Raw genomic sequence first — 26,910 nt, forward strand, 5'->3', positions numbered from 1 at the left:
ATGTTTTAAAATTATGTATATCTGTGGAGTCAAGGAGTCAATGGAGAGGCATAGGAGAAAAGAAAAGATCATTTTGGTATTGTTAGTCATTACTAATTTAGTTGATTAACAACTGCCTGAATAACTCTCAGATGTTCTCCGAGTAGTAGTGAACAATTTTCTTGTGACATTTTACCACCTGTCTTTGTTAATTTGGGTATCTCTGCTTTGGGATCAGACTATAAATTCGCAAGTGCAAAGTAGAATGTAATTTTTGGATTTGAATATTTTTTGAAATGTGTTATGATACTTGCAAAGCCACACTTAAGGGATTAAAGTTTCAGCTGACCACTTGTAAAAGATTATGAAAAATAAGTTGTTATCTGCAGTATTTAGTGATTACTAATGGCCATATATGCATTAGCTTATTGCAACGATAAATGACTTCTTCACACTTCAGAAGTTTTTCTTGCTGTTCTTTAAAAGTTATACAGTATGTTATCTCTATGGTCTGCTATGTGGAGAACAGTAATATCTTGATACCCACAGGTAATTAAAAGCAACACAGATTCTTTCGAAATGAACCTAGTTTATATCTCTATAATGCGTATTTTGGTAAAATCAAGTTCAATATTTCAATTTGTAGTCTTTATTTGTCATGTAGAAACTTTGAAAGTACACTAATCTTACCAATTTGCTGTTGATTTTCATCAATACGTTTGTTTGATAGACCCAGTTCAGATAAACTAGAAGTACTTGCATTTATTTTAATTAGTGTGACTCCCAAGTACCATTACCATAAATGGCAATTCTGGCAGGAAGCAATGCAAAGGATTTAAACATATATGCATATGCTTTGAAGACATTTCTTGTTTCATTTTAATCGGATCAGTTTCTGTCAAGACCAAATACAGCATGCGTGCAAAACATGCCACTTGTTCTAAAATTAAATTAAATTCTTTACGAGTATTAGAAACCACCTTAGCGGTCAGATAACACAGTGACCTAGCTGTTAGAGGTTGCATTTTAGTCAGTAAAGCCAGGTCAGCCACATATCCACAATGTAAATATCAGGAAACTTCTGTATGCTTCCTGTACAAAATCGTAATCAATATAATATGTGCTGCTGTATTTGAATGAAGTTTTAAAAGTAGGATGTATGCTTTTTCCTTCCCACCGTCATTCTTTTTCTGTAATGTGGAAGAGTTAAAACCAAACCGTACCAGTTACATATTTTACAAATCATCTTTAGTTTGTTTGTAATCTGCTGTTTTGTTTCTTTTCCGTGAAAGAAATGCATACCACAGGAATGTTGGACGGGAAAAGATAGATTGTAGTCCTCTATTGACAAATAGGCAAAATCTTATTTCCACAATATCATTTTCAAATTTTTAATTTTTAAATCATCCTGTAGTAGTTTTAGGTTTGAAAAAAACAGCATGCTATTTGAAATAAGTTTGTTTTTATCAACAGCTAATTAATTTAAGTTTCATTTGCCTTTCCATCGTCTCAGTTTTACTGCAAGCTTATGAGACGAGCTTTTGTATTTGCCAGTCACCAAATTAATAAGTTTCATAAAGATGTACTAAATGGAAATATTAATAGTAAAATTCCACTTCTAGTGCAAGGGAATATATATATGAATTGTACTTACCCCAGAAAAAGTTTTGCTGACATGGTGTGACTGAACTGAATAGGCTGTTAGATGCCATACTTCTTCTTTCAAATATATTTTTCGTCTGTGGTTTTGGTGTCCTTCGAAGTCTTAAACTGAAAATATAACCATTGCAGAGGAAGTTTAAGAGCTTGCCAGAAGTGCTTAGGTGAGCTGTTTGATGTTGTTAACTTGTTTGGCCACAAAATAACATACAACATGCAAAAAAGACAAATAAACATTTGATGGACAAGTATTTACTGTAAAGGCTGTGGTTAGCAGGCACTTACTGACAGAGTTGGTCTTGGTGGCTGGTAGTGACCTGCGGAGATTAACCATTTAGAACCAGAGGTTCTCTCGTCGTCCTGGAGAGAAAGTTGCACCGCACTTGTGGTTCTGTGGTTGTTTGTGAGGCGAATGAAGCATTTACACAATCCAAAAAGCATGAGCTTTAAACTCTTCATGTGCTCTTAGTGGAGAATCTGGATCACATGGCTTGTGACATCATGATATACAAAGCAAAGTGGGACAGCCTATCCCTGTGGGTTTTTGACAAAAGACTCGTGGTAGAAATCTTCCTGGCTTAAAGAGGGACCAGCTTCACGTTATATGACTCATGGGGATTTGGACAACAGTACAAATGCAGTGAAGGGAAAAAAAAAGAACAGACTCATCTACAGATGAAGCATATGGGCAGCAGGAATGACTCGTAGTACTCCGTTTAGTCTTACCAATGCAATGTCATTTGTGGAGAAAGCTGAACATAACTTGCTGACAGTTGTGTGAAGTTCTTTAGATCAGTGATGACTAACAGTAAAATTGTGAATTTGTCCATTATTGAGAGAATATGATTTATATTTGTGATTTCTGAGTGAACCCCCCCCCCCCGCTTGCTAGCATTATGCTACTCCTTTTTGAAAGAAAGTAATCTATGTTGGGTCTGGTTACCAGAAGGTTGTTTGTTGTACATTTTAAACTGTAATTGCCTGTTGTTGAAGTGCAAGCCATGGTATTCCAATTCAAGACTGAGGGTAAATCATGTTTTCTGTTGCTGCCTGGGAGCTTTGTCTTGAATAATGAAATTAATGCAGCAAATTGTTTGTTTATTTCAGTAAAAAGCAGCAGAAGTTTTCATTTGTGATTTATTGGAATTTATCAGAGTGCTTTGCTATCTATCAATTGAATAAAATTTTTAAAAATCTTTTGTTTTTGTTTTAAGTAGTAGAGCAGCATTAGTCACAGAATCCATACATACAGCTCCTCAATGGGGATGGGGGGGGGGGAGGAGAGAAAGAGATCTCACTTAAAGTACATCTTTTTTCTAAATTTTTGGTACATATTAACGTGATTGAATAAATTCTATCATTCCCCTTAATTACTATTCTTTTGAGTAATTATATAATACTGTACTTTGAAAACTAAATGATGTCTTCAGATTTCTATTTTATTTAAATGGAAGAATCACATAATAAAAGGTACACAAGGTTAGTGTTGGGTAAAAGATGTTGAGGATACTATTTTTAAAAACTTTTTCTTTGTGTACTTAATTTTTCAAAGAGGCGGTGATGTCAAAATGTACATTTTGTTCACACTGGGGAATTTAAACCAATCCATATTGAGGTAAATCAGTTTGAACTGGGGACCTCTAAACCAGAAACACATTGAAATCAATCTTTTTAGAAATTCTCCATGGAGATGGGTTTAAAACTAATTTAAAATTGACTTCAGGCACAGTATTACAGGTCAGAACAAGAAAGTATTCAAATATGTTTAATTGAAAAGTAAAAGACCCACCTGTAGTATAAGAGTAAATATTAAAAGTTTCTGCTCGTATTCCATTCAAGACCTCCAATCTCATCGCAAAGATAGATGCACAATGGGAACTGGTGGAGTACGAGAAGTAAGTTGGAATAGTTTGGGCTGTGGTGCGTGTGAGTTATGTCAGTTGTGTCATAAGTGGTTTCCTGAACTCACTGTTTCCTGACGCATGTTGTATTTGAGAGTTTGAATTCTTTTAAACCAGTAATATTGATTAGGTTTGGAATGGAATTACCATTGCAGATGTCATTGGAGAAGCTGTTGAGTGATCCCAGATTGTGAGATTATAGTAAAGATTCAGTAATGGAGATGTAAAAAACAAATTTGCTTTAATAAATAAAATTTGCTTCATGTTAACATTTCATAATATATAATTTCGAGAATAAGAGGACAAAACATACTGATTTTGCAGCAGATTTTATACAAGCAAGCGTAACATCAAGAATGTAAAGCTAATTAAAAGTGGTTCTCTGTAATTACGCATCACTAACACATGAGTACATTCTGTCAAACCTTTGGACCGATTAAACAAGGGAAACGGCATTTATTATGTGAGCCGTTGTCACCAATATCAAATTGTACATTGACTTTAATGGGAACTGAATCATATTGGCATACCTGAACACTTGAATTTGTTTTGCAGGACAGCTTGACCATGTGGAATGTCCATCCTGTAACATGTGGAAAGTTGTGGATGCTTCCTGTAGCTTAAGCGATCATATATACAGGGAATGTCACCATCTGCAGAACTGAGCTCCAGATTTTAGAACTTGTGCATCGGCTGGAGTTAAAGTGGCACATCTGTGAGGCTGAGAGCTATATGCATAGCATGTTTAGGGAGATGGTCGCAATGCAGATTAAGGGAGTACAAGCAGAGGGGGAATGGGTAACCATTAGACAGTCTGGAGAACCAGGTAGGTAGCACAGAAGTCTCCTGAGTCAATCTTGCCACTTTGGATACTATTGAGGGTGATGGCTTCTCAGAACAGTATGGCTCAGCTGTACAAAGGGGAGGAAGTAGAGCGTCAGGAGATTCAGTAGTTAGGGGAACAAATAAGTGTTTATGTGGTTGTAGATGTGACTCCAGAATGGTATGTTGCCTCCCTGGTACCAGGGTCAAGGTTGAGACTGAGGGGCTGCAGGCTATTCTTATGGGGATGCAGAGATTGTGGTTCACATTGGTATGAATGACATAGATAGAAAAAGGATGAGGTCCTGAAGGCAAATTCTAGGTAACTAGGACTTCAAAAGCACTGATTTCAGGTTTACTACAAGTTCTGTATGATTAAGAGTGCAGAAATAGGAAGATAGAACAAATGAAAGCTGGAGAGATGGTGCAGGAAGAAGGACTTTACATTTCTGAGGCACTGGGAGTGATTCTGGAACAGGTGTGATCTGTACTAGACTGGCATGTTACACGTTAGCAGGGCAGCACGGTAGAATGGTGGTTAGCATAAATGCTTCACAGCTCCAGGGTCCCAGGTTACGAGTATAGGGTGGATACGTGGGTTTGAGTAGTGTGATCATTGCTCGGCACAACATCGAGGGCCGAAGGGCCTGTTCTGTGCTGTACTGTTCTATGACTGGAGCCAATATCCTTGCCAGGCGATTTGCTAGTGCTGTCGGGAGTGTTTCCCTTGCAGTGACCAAGGCTGGAAACTGAATGTTCTGGAGTATTTAACTTGTAGGAAAGATAGGTATAATAACCTGGACAGGACACACTGGCAGGTTTGATTGTTTTCCCCGTGTGGCTCGAGGAGTATGAGCTCTCCCGCTAACTGCGAGGCTGATAATCACGTTGTATAAAAGGTCGGCCAGATAGGAATCGACCAACACCGAGAGAGGAGCAGGTGAGTTTTAACCGGGCACCTTGCAAATATTATGTTCTTATAAATAAACCCTGTCTTTTGTTGACTTGTCTGACTCCCCTCACCTTTATTAAACTGGCGATGAGGATAAACTGCAACTGTCAATGTGCAACTCTACTCGACTACACCGCTTATCCGTGACTTTGCTTCTCCTCGGACGAAGGTCCGGCGTGAAGCACGTCACTATGCCTTTGGTTGATTGGAAGCTTTTGGCTCTTCTGTTAAATCCTGGAATCAGTATGCGGAACGCCTGAGATACTTTTTCAGAGCAAACAGCATTACAGAAAACGAGCGGTAGATAGTGATCCCATTCACAGTCTGAGGAACGTGCACATTCGGTGTAATTAGGGGCCTCACATTTCTGCCAGCGGTAGCATTTGAGCAGCCCATTTCGCTGATGGAGAATCATTTCAACCCGACTCTGTCCATATTTGTGCAAAGGTATGGATTCAATATGACAGAAAGGTCGGAAGGGGAGTCAGTTGCAAAGTATGTTTCCCCTTTGCAAAAAATCGCCAAATATTGTAACTATGGCTCTGCGTTGTTGGATATGCTCCGTGACTGCTTAGTTTTCTGTATTAACAATCTCGAAATACAAAAGAAGCCCCGAGGTGAAGGTTCCTGAACATTGCAGCAGGCTTTGGAAATTTCTCTTTCACAGGAGAGTGCCGCTTGGTGCGTACAGAAACTACTGGGAATGGAGGTAAATGTTGTCTGGCGCCTCACCCCCTTGCCGCCCTTCAGCGACTAGAACGGACTGTTGCAATTCTATACGCTCAATGTCCTGGACAGTAGCACGCACCCTCCTGATTTGGGAGGTGTTGACTCCGCCTCCTGCAAGAAGTGTGACCCCGGGGTTGTCGAAGCCGCTGGTAGTATGATGGACAGCACCCTGACCGCCCGGGTCGAGATAGACATCGTGCCTCCTGCTAGTGCCCTACATTTTGATAATGCTGGAGACGACTTGGAAATGCAGGTGAAATGTGTAGCTGCACCACGTGTGGCCCCTATTCGTATCCTTGTGCAGATCTACGGACACTTCATTCAAATGGCATTGACTACAGGTGCTGCCGTCTCAGTGTTGACGCACCACTTGTTTGACAGGACACAACACTGGGTAAGTCAGTTTTTGTTGGCTGTTTTGGCCACCCGCCTTGCCATGTATACAGGGGAGCGTTTGGCTATTCTGGGCTCCACGCTCACCCCGTGTGCTCGTCCTTGCGCATTCCCCTCATTGTGGTTCAGGGAGATGGCTGGGTCGGGATTGGCTGCGCTATTTGTGGATCGACTGGCAATGCATCCTCCAAGCGGAGACGGCGGGGGTGGGGGGGGGGGGGGGGGGGGGGGGGTGGCTTATATATGGTATTGTGAAAGTTCCCTGACACTTAAAGGAGCTATGACAAAAATCTAGGTGAATCCGCAGGCCCAGCTCTATTTGTTTTGTGCTCGACCGGTCCCTTGTGTTATTGTGGGAAGATCTAGTTCTTGGAGAGCCTCGGTATGATTCGGCCGGTTTGTTTCGACGACGATGGTGGTTCTGGTGATAAGACTGGATCGAACTGTCTGACTTTGCGGCGATTACAAGTTAACTGTCAGTACGGCTTCCCGTTTAGACCGATTTCCCCTACCTCAAATTGAAGATCTCTATACCACGCTGACGGATGGTTCTGCATTTATCAAGTTAGATATGAGTAATGCTATTTACAGCTTAAACTGCACAAGGCCTCGAGAAAATATCATAGAATCATAAAATCACTATAGTTCAGAAGGAAGCCATTCGGCCCACCAATTCTGCACTGACCCTTTGAAAGAGAACCCTACCACTCGTCGCCCTATTCCTGTAAGCCCACCTAACATTTGGACACTAGGGGATAATTTAGCATGGCAAGCCACCTAACCGGCACATCTTTGGACTTTGGGAGGAAACTGGAGCACCCCGAGGAAACCAATGCAGACATAAGGATAAAGTGCAAACTCCACACAGACAGTCACCCAAGGTCAGAATTGAACTAGAGTCCCTGGCGCTGTGACGCAACAATGCTAACCACTGCACTGTGGTGCTACCCCTATCAATACTCATAAAGGATTGTACAAGTACACCGGGCTTCCATTCAGCGTCACTTCAGCATGCACCATGTTGTGACGCGTCATGGAGAGGATATTAAGTGGTCTTCCATGCGTTGCTGGCTATCTTAATGATGTGTTAATCACGGGGGCCATGCAGACTGAGCACCTGCAAAATCTTGAAACGGTATTGCAGAGATTTTCAGAATATGGCATCCGCATGCGTAAAACAAAGTACTTTTCAATGCTAAAGAGGTGGTGTATTTGGGCTACTGGGTCGACCGGGATGGCCTACACCCAGTGCCGACAAAGTATAAACGAATAAGATGGGCCCCCGCGCCACATGATGCTAGAAAGCTTCACTCCTTCTTCGGCCTGATCAATTATTATGGCCGTTTTATTCCAAATTTGTTGACAATCCTGACCCCCCCCCCCCCCCCCCCCCTCACTTTCTCCTTCAGAAATGCTGGCCCTGGGTTTAGGGTGATTGCTTTCCAGCTAGTGAAGCAGACATTTGTTTCATTGAGAGTACTGACCCATTTCAACGCAGCTGAGCCCCTATATCTGACATGCGGTGCATCTCTGTATGGCATTGGCGCATCTTTTCCCTTTGGATGGTGACAACCAGGACCGTCCGATAGCTTTTACCTCCAGGACTTCAATTGTCACAAAGTGTAACCATGGGCACCTGGAGAAAGAGGTTCCGGCGGTCGTGTTCGGAGTCGAACATTTTCATCAGTATGTATGCGACCGCCATTTTTAAATAATTACTGATTATAAACCACTGCTTGGCGCGAAGATAAGGCAGTGCTGCCAATCACATCTGGCCGGATCCAGAGGTTGGCTCTGCTATTGGCTGCGTACCAGTATTCTTACAAACACTGACCAGGAACACTGCTAGCGAATGTGTACCCTGCCTGTGGTTTTGGTGGATCTCTCCACAGCTGACGCAATTGTGCTCCTAAATTTCTTGGACACTGCGCGTGATGGTGCCTGCATTCGCGAGTGGGCACATTATGACCCGGTGCTGACTAAGGTATGACGTTTGATTTTGTCTGGTGCACCATGGCGACGGCTTCCGTCGGTTAAAGGCATTTTCTATCAAAGTGTCGGAGCTGACCGTTGAGGATGATATTCTCTTGTGGGGCACCAGAGTCATTGTCCCTGAAAAAGGTCAAATATCTTTTTGACCTTCACGTGGCACCTGGGTTTTTGCAAGATGAAACTGGTGGCGGGGAATCTATGCAGATATTGAGCTGGTAGCCCAGCGCTGCTCTGTTTGCCAGGACCATCAAAAGCTTCCAGCAGCAGCACCTCGGCATCCGTGGGAGTGGCCTGGATGCCGCTGGGCTCCATTCATGTGGATTTCACTGGCCTGTTTTTAGGATCCATGTTTCTCATCTAGGTGGATGTGAGTCAGTGGCTAGAGGTCCACAAAATGGCGTCCATCACCTCCCACTCAACCATTGAACAGTTCTGCACCTCTTGTGGCCCACGATTTATTGGAGGTGCTCGTTACCGACAATGTAACCTCATTTACTAGCGAGGCCTTCACCGCATTTGTGAAAAAGACTGGCATTTGCCATGTTCGCACTCTCCTTTTCACCTGCTGTTGAAGGAACTGGTGGAGTGCGCCGAACAGAGAGTGAAGCGAGGCCTAACTGAAACAAACCACAGGTTTGATGGAGACCCGGCACGTTTTTTGTTCTCATATAGAATTACACCTCATGCTGTGACTGGGTAGGCCGTGGCCAAAATGTTGATGGGTCGCCGACTCCGGACTCAGTTGGGTTTGTTGCTCCCTCACATTGGCGCAAAAGTAAACCGCACCCAAGATTTACAAGAGCGTTGCCTGATGAGGCTCCGTATTCTGTAATGCTTTGCACCTGACGAGGCGGTTCATGCCTGTAACTTTGGTGAAGCTCCTCACTGGCTTCCAGAGGTTGTCGTTCATCAACCCGGTTCCGTATCATACCACGTTCGTTTTCGAGGTCAGCTCATGGAGCATCACCTAGATCACCTCCATGACCAGCAGTTCGCCACAGGGGAAGCTCTCTTCAGGAGAACTCTGCCGGATTACTCCAGTTTGGAACCTGTGCATCTGACTGTCATCTTTTTCTCGTGATGCCTGATGTTTCTTTGTCAGATTCCGATATTGAGAAATAGACCTCTGGGGTCTCTGATTCGGATGTCGTCGTTCGGCTGCCTTCGGAGTGCTCTCGACCCAGACGGTCCAGCAACAAGCGTCATTCTCTGGCTCTATAGCCAGCTGCTCCGTTCCCACCACCAGGCAACAATGTGCCAAAGTGCTTGCGTCATCCTCCACCCGCCAGGACTGCAAAGTTTTCTTCTGTTCCTTCCTTGTCATTGGTGTTTTTAATTTCTTCTTTGGCTACTCGTCTTCGTCTTCATCATTCCCTTTGAAGGTCTTCCGACTTTGGGGGGGGGGGGGGGGGGCAGGGGTGTAATAACCTGCCTGGAATGCATGGGTGGGTTTGATTGTTTTCTCTGTGTGTCTCGAGAAGTATCAGTTCCCTCGATAGCCATGGGGCTGGTGCCATGTTGTATAATAGGTCGACCAGATAGGAACGGGGTCGCACGGTGGCACAGTAGTTAGCACTGCTGCCTCTCAGCACCAGAGACCCAGGTTTGATTCCGACCTTGGGAGACTCTCTCTCTGTGTGGAGTTTGCAATGTCTCCCCATGTCTGCGTGAATTTCCTCCCGGTGCTCCAGTTTCCTCCCACAGTCCAAAAATGTGCAGATTAGGTGGATTGGCCATGCTAAATTGCCTCTTAAGAGTCCAAATGTTTGGGTGGGATTACGGGGTAGGGTGGGGGATAAGGTGGTCCTTTGCAGGGTTGATGCAGACTCGATGGGCCAAATGGCCTCCTGCACTGTAGGGATTCTGTGGAACCGACTGACACAAAGGGAGGACTTGGTAAGGTTCAACTCGGCCCCTTGTAAATAGTACGTATTATAACTGAATGTCTTCTTTTGTTTACTTGTCTTGCCCCCTTCCCTTTATTAAAATAAGGAAAGAAGGTGTAGTAGTTACTAAAGGATGAGATTAGTGCATCAGTGAGAGAGATCTCAGATTGGAAGATTAAAATGTAGAATCAGCTTGCGTGGAGCTAAGACAGAGCAAGGCACGACAATTATTGGTGGGAGTTATTTGTATGCCTCCAAATAGTAGTGGTAATATAGAATATATTCAAGGGATGACTTTGTTGCCCATTCCCAAATGCCTGTGATTTGAGTGACTTGCAGATGGATGGCAGATTTCCTTTCCTAAAGGACACTTGTGAACCAGATGGATTTTTATAACCTTTGATGGTTTCACCATTACTGAGACTAGCTTTTCAATTCCAGATTAATTTATGAATTCCACCAGCTGCCGTGGAGGGATTTGTACCCATATTCCCAAAGAACTCACCTGGACTTCTGGATTGCTAGTCTAGTGACATTACCACTGCGCACATCGAGAAGAAGAGCAATTTCTTCATTCAGAGGGTGGTGAATCTTTGGATTTTCTACCCCAGAGGGCTGTGGAGGCACAGTCATTGAATATTTTCAAGACCGAGATCGATGGATTTCTAGATAATAAAGGCATCCAGGGATATGGCAATGGTGTGGAGAAATGGCATTGAGGTAGAAGATCAGTCATGCTCTAATTGAATGGCAGAGCCAGTTTAGGAGGTGAAATGGCCTCCTACTGCTCTTATTTCCGTGGATCCTATGTTTTCAGTTAGAAATATTTTTGGTAAACAGTTGGTTGAGATATTTTTTATAATAATCTTTATTGTCACAAGTAGGCTTACATTAACAGTGCAATGAAGTTACTGTGAAAATCCCCAAGTCCCCACATTCCGGTGCCTGTTCGGGTGCACGGAGGGAGAATTCAGAATGTCCAAATGACCCAATAGCACGTTTTTTGGGACTTTTAGGATTCAATTCCGATCTCTTTGGACTTACAAAATATTGTCTGGCTTCTTAAGGTGGATATCAGCATACAGTGATTTGTTTAAGCATATAGGACTTAGTTTCAGTTTCATATTTGATGTGGGTATTGGTGCATTGTAATTTCCTGCCTTTTTTGAGCTGAAGTTGAATTTTCCATTAATTTGTTCTGGACTGCTGTAAGAACAGTTGAGCTGTATTTACTCCTGGCTTCCATCAAATTTCTGTCGCAGGAAAGAGTGGAGGAAACTCCTTTTCTTCTTCATTTGGTATAACAGGGATTTTGGGACGGTGAAATCGGATATTTTGTAGGATTCATATTATTGGATTGTCATCATACTGTGCCTTGGTACTCATTCACCACAAAAACCTGATTGCTTAATTCAAGTTTGCTTACCACAAGAAAACCCCTGGAAATCATAGCCCGGATATTATGGTCAGCAGCTGACCTCGAGGAAGGCTGCCCACAGAGGTTTAGAGGGATCTAGAGCACTGATTTCCTCCTATTCTGCAGTGACATTCAATCTGGCACCATCTATAGATGTCTAAGCAATAATGCCATCAAGCAGGCTAAGTAACCAAACAGATTGACGATTTCTCGGACAGCAAATTGGGAAGTAAAAAAAATTTCTCAATTCATTTTGCACTGTATATGCGCATGGAAAAGACAAAATACTCGGTCAACTTTGCATGACGAATATTTTTGAGGGGCTCTCTTTCAGTTCAACTGCTCCCCCCCCCCCCCCCCCCCCCTTCTATAGTTACCATGGTTCTCAATAGAATCTATAACATGATGGAAGAAGCGGGTTTGCACTGCTGCCTCGGGTGACTGTTGAGTTTGCACTTTCTTCCTGTGTCTGTACAGGTTTCCTCTGGGTGCTCTGGTTTCCTCCCATAGTCCAAAGATATGCAGGTTAGGTGGATTGGCCATGCTGATATTGCCCAGAGGGGTTACGGGGATAGGGGCGAGGGAATGGGCCTAGGTAGGGTGCTCTATTGGAGCAAGGGCCGATGCAGACTCATTGGGCCGAATGGCATCTATCATAATATACATCTATGTATATAATGGAGTGCAGACAGGCAGTGATTGACACAGGATGACCAGTAAGCACACAGAACAGAACAGCCAATCACCAGACAGGACACTACCACTATAAAACCAGAGGGAAATAGGTTTCCCGCTCTCTCTGGACCCAGCCACTGAGACAGTCAGAGCTCGTGAGCATAGCCAGTGCAAACACCATGCGGTAGCCAGTAAGTCTGGTCAGGCTAGTACATAGGTCTCCAGTCAAGTCAGCATAGTGTCAACCCACAGTTGAACATATATAATAGTTAAGACGTTAAATAAAATCGTGTTGCATCTAATCAAGTGTTGGAGGTCTGTCTCTCGCTACACTGCATCAAGTGCAGTCCACATTGACCCAGCCTGCCCAACACATCAGCATCCTTTTGCTCTGTAGGGGCTCTATGATTCTAAGCGGTGCACCTACCTCCCTCCCTCCAGTCTTTGTCTGTCTCTGTCTCTCTCTCCTCTCTATGTCTCACATGCTCACATTTCCCTAATAAAAACAATTTTTATTACTTAATTATAGAAAGGAGGAACTAACACTTCGCACTGAGCAAATTCATTTTCCTGGTAGTAATTATGACTTAGTACGCAGTTTAAAAATTCCGCTTACAGGGGGGTCATGTGATATGAGTGCAGGAACGGTTGCATTTTCGTGAGCTCTGGCTGTGCTCGACTTGCGCTATGGAGGTCAGCTTCTCCACCCTATGCCGCGGTATAGCTGGGGGATCTTGGAGTTTTTGCATCTTGAGAAAGTTAAGTATATGCTAAGGGGCGCAATTGAGGGGTTTTATAAAAGAAGGCGTCCTTTCATTTTTTAAAACGATTTACTCACTGTCAGCTGTTGGGGGGTTACAGTTTTTTTGTGGGCGTGTTTTGTATTTATTTCATTCTGTATTCATTAAAAAATATTCAATAAAAATATTTTAAAATATTGCTAGGAGAGTAATTATATGTGAAACAACTGCAATAACCCGCGTTATATCATCTTTAGTTGCATTAGGATATCGTCTTCTGATCAGTTTGTTTTATAAAGTATTTTCATATTTGGCAGTAATGAAAGCAATAGAGGTACCCAGCTACTTACATATAAGGACAATACAAATCAAATTTACTGAGATGCTTCTCTCTGCTTAAAAGACTTTCCTTTTGTGAACCTAAATAAAAGAATGTCCTTTGCTTCCATTTCTCCTGGTACTTAAACTTGAAGTTTCTTATCTTATGTGACCTCCTCTGCATTTGTTTCACTCTGTTGCTTACATGAATACTTCTCTTATTAAGATACAGTTCTGAATTAGATTAAAAATGCCAGAATTCCAGTGGCGAGATGTGAGGGGAAGACATGTGGGAGGTGGCTCCTGCTGGTGCCCTTTTTCTGGTGCCACGGATCTTTTACCTTTCAGAAATTTCTGAGAATTATCTCTCCTCTGAGTTGCCAAGGCAAAGTCCAGATAAATTCAAGCCGAAACCCGTTGACTGGTTCTGAAGCATCTCAGAATTCAACTGGAGTTAAGACGGTGGAGGTAGCTTCTTCCTCTCCGGCCACTCCACTAATGGTTGTGGCTCTCAGCCGCATTTTGGCGAGTGAGCTTGATAAACACCGACAAATCCTGCCGATGGAAAGACCAATTGAAGAGGGCTTGGTTCCCATTTGTTTGACTCTTCCACAAGTAAGACCTTCGAAGCTCATGGAGACACGATTAACAGCATGGAGGAAGCTTTATCGGATCACAGTGATCAGATCACCTCAGGAGTCCAATCTTGCTTTGGTGGTTGAATGCAACAAATCTTCAAAAAACAAATTGAATGGCCTGGAGAACAGAACATTTGTATTGTTGGTTACTGGAGGGACTGAGGGCTGAACCCCTACTGAATATTTTATAAGATGGTGGGTGGGGGTGTATTTGCATCCCCCCATAATTAGAACTGGCCCGTCGCTCACTGCGACCTTAGCCTTGTTCTGGAAATCTGCCTCATGCGTTGATCATAATATTCCATAGTTTTAAAGAAAAGAACAGGTTCTTCGATGGGCAAGGGAACATTGTGATCTCAAGTGGGAAGGCCACTCCATTAGATTGTACCAAGACAGGAGTGCAGACCTAGCAAAGCGAAAAGCCACTTTTAATGGAGTGAAATCCATCTTTTATATAAAAATGGAGTCAAGTTCGGGATGGTCAACCGGCTTGTCTCCGAGTAATGTTTGGGAATAAAGACCACTTGTTTGTATGCTAAGGACAACAAAGTTGGAGCAGCAGAGGATGGTGGATTCCATTCTAGAAGTGGATCACCAATACTCACTCGATCCAATCCAGAGCTATTGGCAAGCAGGAAACAATTGCTGACCCAGTTCAAACTATTGTCCACTAGCAAGGCTGTACGTCAGTTATAGTGCACCAGGGGTGGTACTTAGGAGTACGGGGAGAAGCCCAGTCGTCTCCTGACTCACCAACATACAACGGCCTCCTGTGAGATCCCTCAGATAATTAATTTGGGCGGAAACCTTGTCTCCGCCCTTCTCCAGGTCAGTGGGGTTTTAAATCATATTAGCACGACCTGTATATATCGGAGGTACCTGCAGAGATAAATCGATTATGTCTGACTTTCTGGTAAGTCTGCCCATCCCAACTGTTGGTGTGGACAAGAGCTGTGAGATAGACTCCTTGTTGCGCCCTGACGAGATTTTAAAGTATATTGGTCTAATGCAGTCTGGCAAGTCGCTGGTTGGAAAGGCTTTCCGATCTGGTATTACAAGAGGTTCTCATACCCTTGTTTCTTTTTTTCTTCTTTTTCTTAATAAATTTAGAGTACCCAATCAATTTTTTTCAATTAAGGGGCAATTTAGCTTGGCAAATCCATCTACTCTGCACATCTTTGGGTTGTGGGGGCGAAACCCACACAAACACTGGGAGAATGTGCAAACTCCACATGGACCGTGACCCAAATCCGGGATCGAACCTGGGACCTCGGCGCCATGAGGCAGCAATGCTACCACTGCTCCACCGTGCTGCCACAGCTCATACTCTTGTTATTGGACATGTTCAGTGACTTCATATCTCTGGTTTCATTGCCTCCGACCCTCAGTTAAGCTTCTATTTCTTCACTCTTCAAGAAGGACAGAAACCTGACCGAATGGGGTTCATACCGACCCATCTCACTTTTAAATGCGGACGTTAAGGTGCTTGCTGAGGTTGTGGCGCTCAGAGCTTCAGCCAATGTACATCGCCTTTTAAATGTTATTCTTTCTCCCTCCCCTGCACCCGAGCCTGAAGTGATAATATCACTTGATGCTGAGAAAGCATCTGATAGGGTTGAATGGGAATATTTATTTGAGATCCCTGGGAGATTTGGATTTGGCCATAAATTTGCCTCTTGGATTCGCTTTTTGTATAATGTCCCTACAGCCAATGTTCGTATGAACACTACATTGACATTACTTCCCATTAAATAGGGGCACTAGACAGGGCTGCCCTCTTTCTTCACTTTTGTTTTCCTTGGCAATAGAGCCGCGTTCTATAGCTTGGAGGACGTCTAGTCAATGGAGAGGTATTAATCGTGATGTGGTGGAGCATCGGATATTTCTTTATTTAGATGACCTACTTCTTTATATTATGGACCCAACTCCCCTTTTTGTCTCTCTAAAACATGTCTTCTGTTACTTGGTGGGTCCAAGTGGCCCATAATAGGACCTCAGTTGAAAAGTAGAATTACTGAAGCCTGATCAATAATGTTAAAATAGACCTACAGAGTGGAACAATCTTCCTCTATCTTTGGCAGGAGGATTCAAATAATTAAAATGAATGTACTTAATAGGTTTTTATTTCACTTTCAACGAGTCTCCATTTTTCTGCCCACATCCTTTTTTATTAAGGTTAACAAATTGATATCTGCTTTTATTTGGCTAGGTAAGAATCCCAGAATCCATAGCATTCTCCTGCAAAGGGACAGACAGACAGTGAGCTTGGCTCTCCCAAATTTATTGTTTTATTACTGGGCTGCTAACAGCCAAGAAATGTTGTGGATCAGTGTCCCCCCCCCCCCCCCCCCCCCCCCCCCCCCGATTCTATTTGGGGCCAAATGGAGGCCTGCTCCTGCACTACTTCTATTCTTCTTGCCATAGTTTCTGCACCATTGCCTGTTTTCCCGCTAGATTTTCCTCTAGCCTAGTGGTGGTCTCTTCTCTTAGAATTTGGAAACCGTTTCAACAACATTTTAAGCTTTCCTTGTCTTCACTGGTCTCTATTTGTAATAATCACTTTTTCTTACCATCTGGATTGGACCCAACATTCAAATCTTGGAAAGTGAAGGGACGTGAGCATTTTGGTGACCGGTTTGTGGAGGGGAGGATTGCCAGCTTCAGAGAAATGGTTGACAAATTTGAACTACCCAGTTCTAGCCTTTTGTTATTTTCAAGTTTGTAACTTCTCTCGCATGGTTTTCCCTTAATTTCCTTTGTTGGACAGGATTTTAATCCTTGGCTCAGCCTAGCAAGGGGTCTAATTTGGACCTATGGCCTTATTCTCTCGTCGTATCCCTCCCCACTTATCAGGGCAAGATGGGGAAGTGAGTTTTGCCCTATATTTACTAGTGAGATTTGGAGGGAGGCCCTTTTACAGGGGCAACTCCATGTGCTCAGTTGAGCCTAATTCAGTTTAAGGTGTTACACAGGATACACTTGATCAAGGCTGGGATGAATGGGTTTTCTCCAAAACGTTGAGGACAGATGTGATCGTGGTTCGCTTGTCCCAGCTAATTACACGCATATGTTTTGGTCCTTCCCCAAACTCTCCAGCTTCTGGTCTTCCTTTTTTAGTACTATGTCGGAGATAATCCAGGTAGATTTAAACCCATGTCCACTGGTAGCTATATATGGGGTTTTGCATTCACTCGTGTTTCTGGGATAGAGGCAGACGTCGTTGCCTTTGCCTCACTGATAGCCCAGAGACAAATATTGTTCTGTTGGAGGTCTCCCATTCTGCTCCAGTGCCTCTGCTTGGTTGGGAGACTTGTTGCCATTCCTACACTTGGGGAAAAAATCAAATTCACCATTAGTGGGTCTGTGGAGAAGTTTTACCTGAGATGGCAGCCATCCATTTCCTTTTTTAAGGATCTAGACACTGTCAGCTGTTAAGGGGTTTAGTTATAGTATTTAAGTTAATTATGTGTATTGTTTTATATTTGCTTGTAATTTCTTGCACTCTTGCGTTCTTGTGTTTGTTATTATGTAAAACTTCAATAAACATTTAAAAAGAAAAATTTAAAATGCCAAGATGTATCTGTTGATGAGCTCTATTTGCTGAGCACAATGATCCAATCATCCTTAATTTCTATTGTAGCTAAGCTCCGAATTCTATTTGTGGCAGAAAACTGCCTTTCCTTTTCCAGATGAATTTTGAAATTGGAATGAAAAATGTTTTTACGGATACTAAGTTTTTAACCTATAATGGTGACAGAAAAAGTCATTAAGCTCATCAACTTTGAGCATCCTGTAACATAGATTGGCTCGGAATTTCCCTGGAATTGTTCCTGCTCTGCTGCTATAACTTTGTTGTAAATGTGGCAGAATCCTTGTTTATGTGCGTAAATGTAGTTTCCGTCGAATTTTTGAATATGCCATTGAATATACAGCTGAGTGGGAGCAGCTCCAAGGAATTTCTTACCCGTAGAACTGATCCTGCCAAAACTACCTCTGTGACTATAAATCACTTCAGGGCATCCTGAGGTTCCACTTAGGTGCTATGTAAGTGAGAGTTTACATGTTATTTTGGAAATAATTGGTTAATTACATCTGTTATTGCTATTACCTAGCAATTAGGGAAACTTGGGAAAAGTGAAAGGGAATGTACTTCACTGGTTAATCTCAAAATCTTTGCACCTTCAAGAGGACATATTTGCAGTGTTTGCCTTGAAACTGTCATAAGAGTGTAACCTACACTCTGAATTATCTACTAAATAGTACCTTTATTTTTGCTAGACTGAAAGGATTTTTGCCAGAAAGGATTGCAAATCATGGAGGATTGCTTCCTTTCAGTCTCAGCCAGGGTTTTTCAAAAGTCTGGGTTGCGACCAACAGGTAGGTCGCGGGAGGGACGCAGAGCGATCGATAGGGGCACTCGCACTGTGGAGGTCCTGATCATAGGGGAACTGCCAATCCCGGCATTTAAGTTGAGACTGGCAGCTGCTACTGGCTTTTAAATGAGACGAAATGAGGTTGTGTGCAGTCTCACGACCATAAGCGGCAGGAGTGAGCAGGTCACACGCTCTGCACACACTTTTGATGTCAAGCGCCCTGTAGGTATGTGCTTTTGGCGGCAAATCATGGAGGAGAGCTTCTTCCATTTTTGAACTGCCAGCAAGCAAGGCAAGATTATTTTGTCAGAAGGAAGAGACGGCTAGAGATAAAACTAGGCAGTGTACTTACTGGCCAGGATCTCGCATCTGAATCTGCTGGAGATTCAGGATCTCACATCTGAATCTGCTGGAGATTCAGGATCTCACATCTGAATCTGCTGGAGATTCAGGATCTCACATCTGAATCTGCTGGAGATTCAGGATCTCACATCTGAATCTGCTGGAGATTCAGGATCTCACATCTGAATCTGCTGGAGATTCAGGATCTCACATCTGAATCTGCTGGAGATTCAAGATCTCATCTGAATCTGCTGGAGATTCAGATCTGTATCTCAGGTGGGACAGATCAGTACTAGTGTTAGCTCTGTACGGGGCTCCAGGGCCTAGTTCTAAACAGAGCTCCAGGACCTCTGGTTAACAGCCTACAAAGAAGAAATTTAACTCGGAAACAAAGCAGTATATAGATGATTCTTGTGGTATGGTTTTGTCAATTGTGCTAATGCAAATAAGGATGCAAAGCCCAGGTGTGTTATATGCAGTGATGAACTGGCATATGAGAAGAGAAATTTCAGATTTTGAATCAGAAGTGGTGGCTGAAAAATTCCTTTTGAGGTTGAGACCCAAGAATCAGTTACTAACTTACAGCAGACTCCAAATGAGAAAACTAAGCTGGTGTACCTAACCTATGACAGCACATTAAAAGCACGCCAAAAATCCATGGGGCTGTCCGCATACTGGAATAGCATCTCCCAGGAGTATCCAGTGCTGAGCAAAACAAGCATTTTGTTGCCATTGCCCTTCACAACGACCTATATGCGAGAGGTTGGATTTTCTGTTCTCACAGTTGAAGACGGGGAGAAAGGGACTGGCTGGAGTCTGTATCTGCATCTGTAAGCGCATTTCTCTCCTCCTATAAACCTGATTGGAGTGAGATCATGAAGATCAAGCAGGCTCCCCTTTCGCATTAAAGGTAAGCAAACGTGGCATGGGTCACGGAAATCGGCAAGCGGGGTTGAGAAAGTTGGCTGGAGTGGGTCCTTGGAAAAGAAGTTTGAAAAACACTGGTCTAGGCAATACTGAGTTCATGTCATATGTGGATTATGTCAGAACAATGAAACTTGGTTATCTAATCGATAGGATTGCTTTTTGAACTTGAACATCCCTTATCAAACATCAGCCTGATGCCCCTTTATTGATGAATATTGTAATTATTGTTACAATTTGTCTTTTTTGTCTTCACTGGGGAAAAGACCCAACTGTTTCCCACATCAACCAAAGAACATTCCCTTATATGGGGAGATCATATAGTGCGCAGACATGAAGAACATCTCAAACAATGCCTTTATGAATTTGTTTTGGCATTCTGTTCATCAAAGCACTGTGCAACATGATCCTTGGAAGAATGCAGAAAATTCGTTTTCAATAGATTTCCATTCAGAACAATCTTAAAATACACCCTAGAATATAGTCAGAAGCATTGTATCACTGCTGCAAATTCTTTTGCAGTAATATGTGAAGATATGCAAACAATGGGCGCGATTCTCCTAGCCCCACGCCGGGCCGGAGAATTGCCTCAACCACTCCACGCCACCCCGATGCCGGGGCGCGATTCTCCGAGGTGTGGAGAATCGGCACCATTTGCGCTGGCGCGTTTGGCGCGCCGCCGGTCTCTGGCCGTAGTACGTGGCGGGGCCGCCGATTCTCCGGCCCGGATGGGTCGAGTGGCCACGCAGAAAAAGCGGATTCCCGCCGGCGCCGTCCACACCTGGTCGCTGCCGGCGGGAACTCTGCGCGAAGGGTCCGGGGGGGGGGGAAGAAGGGGGCCTCCGATGTGGTCTGGCTCACGGTCGGGGCCCACCGATTGGCGGGCCAGCCCCTCCACCCCCTGGGCCTACTTTGTTGCGTGTCCGGCCCCAGAACCCCCGCGTCATATTGTGTCGGGACTGGAGCGTTCAGTAAGGCCACCGCGCATGCGCTGGTTGGTGCGTCGCCACTGCGCATGCCTGGGTTGGCGCCGCCCCCAATGCGCACCAGGAAGTAAGGCTGGAGCGGCGTGAACCGCTCCAGCGTTGCGCTGGCCCCCTGTGGCGCCCGTTTCGTGCCATCGTGAAATACGACAGCGTTCACGACGGCGGGGGCACTGTCCCGCGATCAGAGAATCGTGCCCAATGTTTTTGCTAACCTCTTTGTAGGTCTAACTAACCTGCAGCGGTAAATCTATAATTGGAACTTGGTTGAAGTGAACATTCTCCATTAAGTCAACTTAACCCAAGTCTAATTAACCTTAGACATAACAGGTTCTGATGAAGTGAGATGTAGTAAGAGGAGGGAAACACATCGTTCGATTGTGGCCGTGGCATAGGATAAGAGCCAAAAAAGAAAGTGCTTTTGTCTCATATATATTTTTAGGTATCTGGGTAAAACACAAGTCAAAACTAGAAAGTGCATCAAATAGCTGTTTTATCAAGATTTTGTAACCTGTAAAAGCACAAATGACATATTGCTAAATGCATGTTTTTGAATTTAAAGCTTTCACATGCACATTGAAAAAAAACATGATGACTTGGTTTGTGAATGATATAGCTATGATTTGTCTTTGTCCTGTAAAATGTGACCCTTTTAAAAGACTACATATTTCCCCCTTTCTTCATTCCAGCTCTGCTGGGCTCCCAAAATCCATGCAGCATATATGAAAATTATTCATTTGTCATAAAAATGGCAAATTGATTTAATCTATTTCCTACCTCTGGTCATTACTTTCTCTCCTTTGTTCATCTTCTTACCTGCCCATTTCTATCCTCCTTTAAAATTTTCTCCAGTCATTACTAATTGTTCTCATCATGCGTAGTTCTCGGGGAAGCGGTGGCATAGTGGTATTGTCACTGGACTAGTAATCCAGAGAGCCATGCTAATGTTCTGGGGTCCCGTGTTCGAATCCCACTATGGCAGATGGTGAAATTTGACTTCAATAAAAAAATCTGTAATTAAAAATCTAATGATGACCATGAAGCCATTGCCGATAGTTCACTAATGTCCTTCAGGGAAGGAAATCTGCCTTCCTTACCCAGCTGGCCTACATATGACTCTAGGCTCACACAGCGATGCGGATGACTCTGAACTATCCCCCACTGAAATGGCCTATCATTGAAGAACATAGAACATTGAAAAATACAGCACAGAACAGGCCCTTCGGCCCACGATGTTGTGCCGAACTTTTATCCTAGATCAAGAACAAATTAATCTACACCCCATCATTCTACTGTAATCCATGTACCTATCCAATAGCCACTTGAAGGTCCCTAATGTTTCCGACTCAACTACTTCCACAGGCAGTGCATTCCATGCCTCCACTACTCTCTGGGTAAAGAACCTACCTCTGACATCCCCCCCCCCCCCCCCCCCCCCCCATGTCTTCCACCATTCTCCTTAAATTTATGTCCCCTTGTAATGGTTTGTTCCACCCGGGGAAAAAGTCTCTGACTGTCTACTCTATTCCCCTGATCATCTAAAAAACCTTTATCAAGTCTCCCCTCATCCTTCTCCATTCTAATGAGAAAAGGCCGAGCACTCGCAACCTTTCCTTGTAAGACCTACTCTCCATTCCAGGCAACACCCTGGTAAATCTCCTTTGCACCTTTTCCAAAGCTTCCACATCCTTCCTAAAATGAGGCGACCAGAACTGCACACACTACTCCAAATGTGGCCTTATCAAGGTTTTGTACAGCTGCATCATCACCTCACGGCTCTTAAATTCAATCCCTCTGCTAATGAATGCTAGCACACCATAGGCCTTCTTCACAGCTCTATCCACTTGAGTAGCAAGTTTCAAAGATCTATGAACATAGACCCCAAGATCTCTCTCCTCCTCCACATTGCCAAGAACCCTACCATTAACCCCGTATTCCACATTCCTATTTGTCCTTCCAAAAAACAGCCACTTTAGAAAAATAATCACCCAAAAAGCAGAACCAACCCCAAAGCCTATCACCCCTCTAAATGCTCCCTGCAAGACGAAGTTAACTTCAGCCATCCAAACAGCCCCTTATTACACATAGCACTACAGTATTTATATTTATACAACCCAGCACAACAAATCGCTGCCACAGTACTTCTCCAAGGCTTCAGTGTCTTTTAATTCGCTTCCAGCCTCTTTTCTTTAATAAAAGTCCATACTTCGTCTGGTGTTTCAAAGTAGAAATCCCGTTCCTCATGTGTGACCCACAGACGGGCTGGGTACAGCATCCGAAACTTCACCCCCCTTCTTAAAGAGGGCCGTTTTTGCCCGATTAAACCCAGCTCACCTCTTGGCCAGATCCGTGCCCAGGTCCTGATAAATGCGCAGCTCACAGTTCTCCCATTTGCTGCTCCGTTCCTTCTTGGCCCACCGCAGAACCTGCTCCTTGTCCAGGAAACGATGAAAGCGTACCGCCATGGCCCTTGGCGGCTCGTTCGCTCGGGACTTCTTCGCGAGGGAAGGAAACAGAACTTTATTCTTCATTGTGTCTGATCCAGGAGCAATACTGTCCAAAAGCTGTTTTTAAACAAAAATGCCGCAATCATCTCTTTTTATGAAAATGAAAATCGCTTTTTGTCGCAAGTAGACTTCAATGAAGTTACTGTGAAAAGCCCCTAGTCGCCACATTCCGGCGCCTGTTCGAGGAGGCTGTTATGGGAATCGAACCGTGCTACTGGCCTGCTTGGTCTGCTTTCAAAGCCAGCGATTTAGCCCAGTGTGCTAAACAATGCTACAACCTTGTGGGGCATTGGGAAAAAGGTTGGCCTGCCTGAATACTTCGGCCTTCTCCCAAGTTATTCCAAGCTTTGAGAAACAGATTTCTTGGACTGAGTTTGTGGGGAGCTGGGATTCCTTACATATTACTTCAGCTTTGTTGCTGAATTGCTTAATTATCTTGAAACGTCTTTTGAATATATGCAACACAGCAGTTGTGTAGTAGTAAATGTATTTGCTTCTGGAACATTACATACAGTGAAAATACTTTCTGGTTTAAAGATGTTTTACACTTTTTGCAACATCTTATTGAGAACACAAATAAAGTTCATACAATCTGTGCAGTACTGTATGTTAACTCTGATTCCATGAGACCATATGTGTGCTCAGAAACATTTAGTTCCTGAGTTCAGGCTTGGTTCTTCCAGAGAATCCTGTGCATTGAAACCGTATTACCATTCAGGTTTCACCTCGTAGTCATAGTTCAGTATTTTCTTTCCACAAGTATACTTCTAAACACATTTTTATTCAGAAAGGGCACTGACTTCCTATGTTTTAAATATCGGGTTGAATTCAATTGTGAGTTTCAGCCCTACCCTATAATTAAAAAGTTGGTTTCCATGTTTAGACCACCTTAATTTCAAAATGAAATTGTTATTTTTACATCATGTTCTTATAATTGTAATTCTGACGTAATTATTACAGCATATGAAATTATATCTGAAAACATTGACTATTGTTCTGATGCCATCAGCATTTAAACTAGAGTATGCAAGAACTTGTATTTAAGCCAGAGTGTTTAAGAACTTGTATTTAAGCCAGAGTGTGTAAGAACTTGTATTTATGTTTTGCTTTTTCTTATTTCCAAACTTATACTCTGTTCAATAAATTTATAAAAGTACCGTTTGTTCCACTATTCTACGTGATTGCACTTTATCACGCCTTTCAAATGTCCACAGCTTTTCACAAACTATGAATTACCTCTGATGTGCAGTCACTATTTAAGTGTATTAATTGGGTTTTCACATTTTGTATTTCACAATTCATATGTTACATTTTACATAGCCATGCCAAAAAGAGGAAGAAAAAAAAACGAACAGGAAATGAAAGGAGATAAAAGGCGGTCAGAAGTCAGTGCAGATATTTACATACAATATGTAAATTGTATGTAAATACAATATGTATTTCCCTCTTGCTGTGGCTGGGACCCCCCCCCCACTTTGGTCGGTGTGCCTTTGTTGCAATTCCGAGTATGGCCTGGGCACGTATTTACAGCTGTCTATTTACAGTTTTGATCCCTTGTTCCTCTCGTTTTCCTTGCGTGTCCTCCTCTTCCCCCCCCCCCCCCCCCCCCTTCCCTTTACATCTTTATCCAGTGACTCGCTTGTGTTAAACCCCCTCTCCCTTACTGTATTGGTTGCTGGCTACGAACAGATTTTGGAACAGGTTGGTGACCCTCTGATGACAAATTTTATTTTCTCCAGATTAAGAAATTCCGCCAGGTCGGACAGCCAGTCCTTGGGTAGTGCTGCCGATCACCAGCCCAGCAGGGTTCTCTGGCCAGCGATCAGGCATGCAAAGCGCAGGGCCTCGGCCCCCCTCCCCATGAAGAGTTCTGGCTGGTCTAAGACCCCGAAGACCGCCAGTTTTGGGCATGGCTCCACCCTCACTCCCACAATCCTAGACATTGCCTCAAAAAAGGTTCACTCACTGCCCAGCAAGTCTGGGGCAGGCCCAGAACATGTTGGTGTGGTTGGCTGGTTCTCACTGGCACCATTCACATTTGTCCTCCTCTGGAAAGAACCTACTCATTTGGGTTCTGGTTAGGTATGCACTGTGCACCATCTTTAGCTGCGTTAGACTAAGCCCTGCGCATGTGGAGGTGAAGTTTGTCCTAGGTAGTGCTTTGACCCAGAGTCCTCCCCCTTTTTCTATGCCTGGTTCCTCCTCCCTTTTTTCCCTCGTCTTGTCCAGGCGGGAGGGTACCTCCTCATCTCGTCAAAGGGGGAGCGTGTATCTCCTCGCAACAGTCACCCGCACACATCCCCAATGTTTCCCTTCCCTATGTCAGTAGCAGTTCTTTGCTTAACGAATGTTCTGGTTTCTGGGGGTACATCGCTGTTTCCTCACGGAGGAAGTTTTTGACCTGTCTGTATCTTAGCTTGCTTCCTGTTGGCAATTGGAACCTGTCTGTGAGTTCTCCCAAGGTCACTACTCTGACGTCCATGTACATGTCCCTAACTGTCAGTGTCCCCTCGTCCTGTCTCCACCTTTTGAAGGTGGCATCCATTATTGCGGGAGTAAACCTGTGGTTCTTGGAGATGGGGGCCATGGTGGACATTTCGGATGGACTGAAGTGTTGCCTCATTTGGTATCATGTCTGGGGCGTGGCTACAACCACTGGGCTTCTCGAGTGCTTGGCCGGGGGAGGATGGGAGTGGTTGTGAGTAGTGCTTGGTGGGCTGTCCCTATGCAGGAAGTCTCCATCTTAACCCATTCTGCTCCCGATTCCTTCACCTGTCCCCTCACTCTTTCTGCTTTGGCCTCAGTGGTAGAACTGTAGGTTTGGGAGGGCCAGGACTCCCACATTTGTTTTCCTTTGTAGGACCACTTTTTAGATCACATGCCATGATATACTAGGTTGGAAAAGGCCTTGGGGTTGTAGATCGGTATGGATTTGAACAGGAAGAGGAACCTGGGCAGCTTAATCATTTTAATTGTCTGTATTCTCCCTGCGAGGGAAAGTAGGAGTAGCAAGTGCCTGATGTTGGCTATCAAGTGCCTGCCCTTGACAAAGCCCATCTGGTCTTCCATGACTACCTCTGACACGCAGCTCTCCAGCCATTTTTCCAGGGCCTTTGCCAGGATATTTGCATCTTATGTTGAGCAATAAGATAGGCCTGTCGGACCCCCATTCCGTCGGGCTTTGTCCTTTTTAGATATCGGCGATATCGAGTCTTGTGCCACTGGCAGTGGCAGCTTGGCCCTAACCAGCGACTCTGCGAACATTTCCAGCAGGTGTGGGGCCAATGCTGTTGCAGGCTTTTTGTAGAAGCCCACTGGAATCCAGCTGGCCCCGGCGCTATCCCCACCTGCATGGAGTTGACACTCTCCATGATTTCTGCCAGTTTTAATGGTGCTTCCATGCCTCGTCACTTCTCTTCCCCCACAACCGGCATGTCCAGTCCATCGAGGAACTGCTTCATCTACATGCCCTCCTTGGGGAGGCTCGGAGGTGTACAACTCCTGGTCAAAGGTTGCAAAGGCCTCGTTGACCCTTTCTGGCATGGCGACCAGTCTATCGCTATTTTCCCAAACCTGGGCTGTTTCCCTCGTGGCTGCCTGCTTTCTCAGATGGTGGGCCAGATCTTTGTCTCCATGTTCGGAGATGACCAGCTTTTGCCTAGTCGCCCTCTCCTTCCTAT

The 26,910-nt window shown here is 44.0% G+C and overlaps 2 protein-coding genes across 8 annotated transcripts in view; one reads left to right on the forward strand and one right to left on the reverse strand.

Annotated features, from left to right (window-relative positions):
- runx2a (RUNX family transcription factor 2a) overlaps positions 1–8,257 on the reverse strand; it is a 194,725-nt gene extending 186,468 nt beyond the window's left edge. The window contains exons 1-2 of the mRNA XM_038799931.1: positions 7,920–8,257; positions 1,634–1,749 (exon numbers count right to left, since the gene is read on the reverse strand). Coding sequence (XP_038655859.1) covers positions 1,634–1,691 — 58 coding nt within the window. The 5' untranslated portion in view covers positions 1,692–1,749; positions 7,920–8,257. The remainder of the gene's footprint in view (positions 1–1,633; positions 1,750–7,919) is intronic.
- supt3h (SPT3 homolog, SAGA and STAGA complex component) overlaps positions 1–26,910 on the forward strand; it is a 518,479-nt gene that overhangs the window by 77,768 nt on the left and 413,801 nt on the right. The window contains exon 1 of one of the 7 annotated variants that reach the window (XM_038799936.1): positions 8,190–8,419. The exons of the other annotated variants lie outside the window; for them this stretch is intronic. The gene's annotated coding sequence lies outside the window, so the exon portion shown is untranslated. Of the gene's footprint in view, positions 1–8,189; positions 8,420–26,910 lie in introns of those variants that run through there. 7 annotated transcript variants of the gene reach the window in all.

Source organism: Scyliorhinus canicula, chromosome 6 (genome assembly GCF_902713615.1).
Source record: "Scyliorhinus canicula chromosome 6, sScyCan1.1, whole genome shotgun sequence".
Taxonomy (NCBI): Eukaryota; Metazoa; Chordata; class Chondrichthyes; order Carcharhiniformes; family Scyliorhinidae; genus Scyliorhinus; species Scyliorhinus canicula.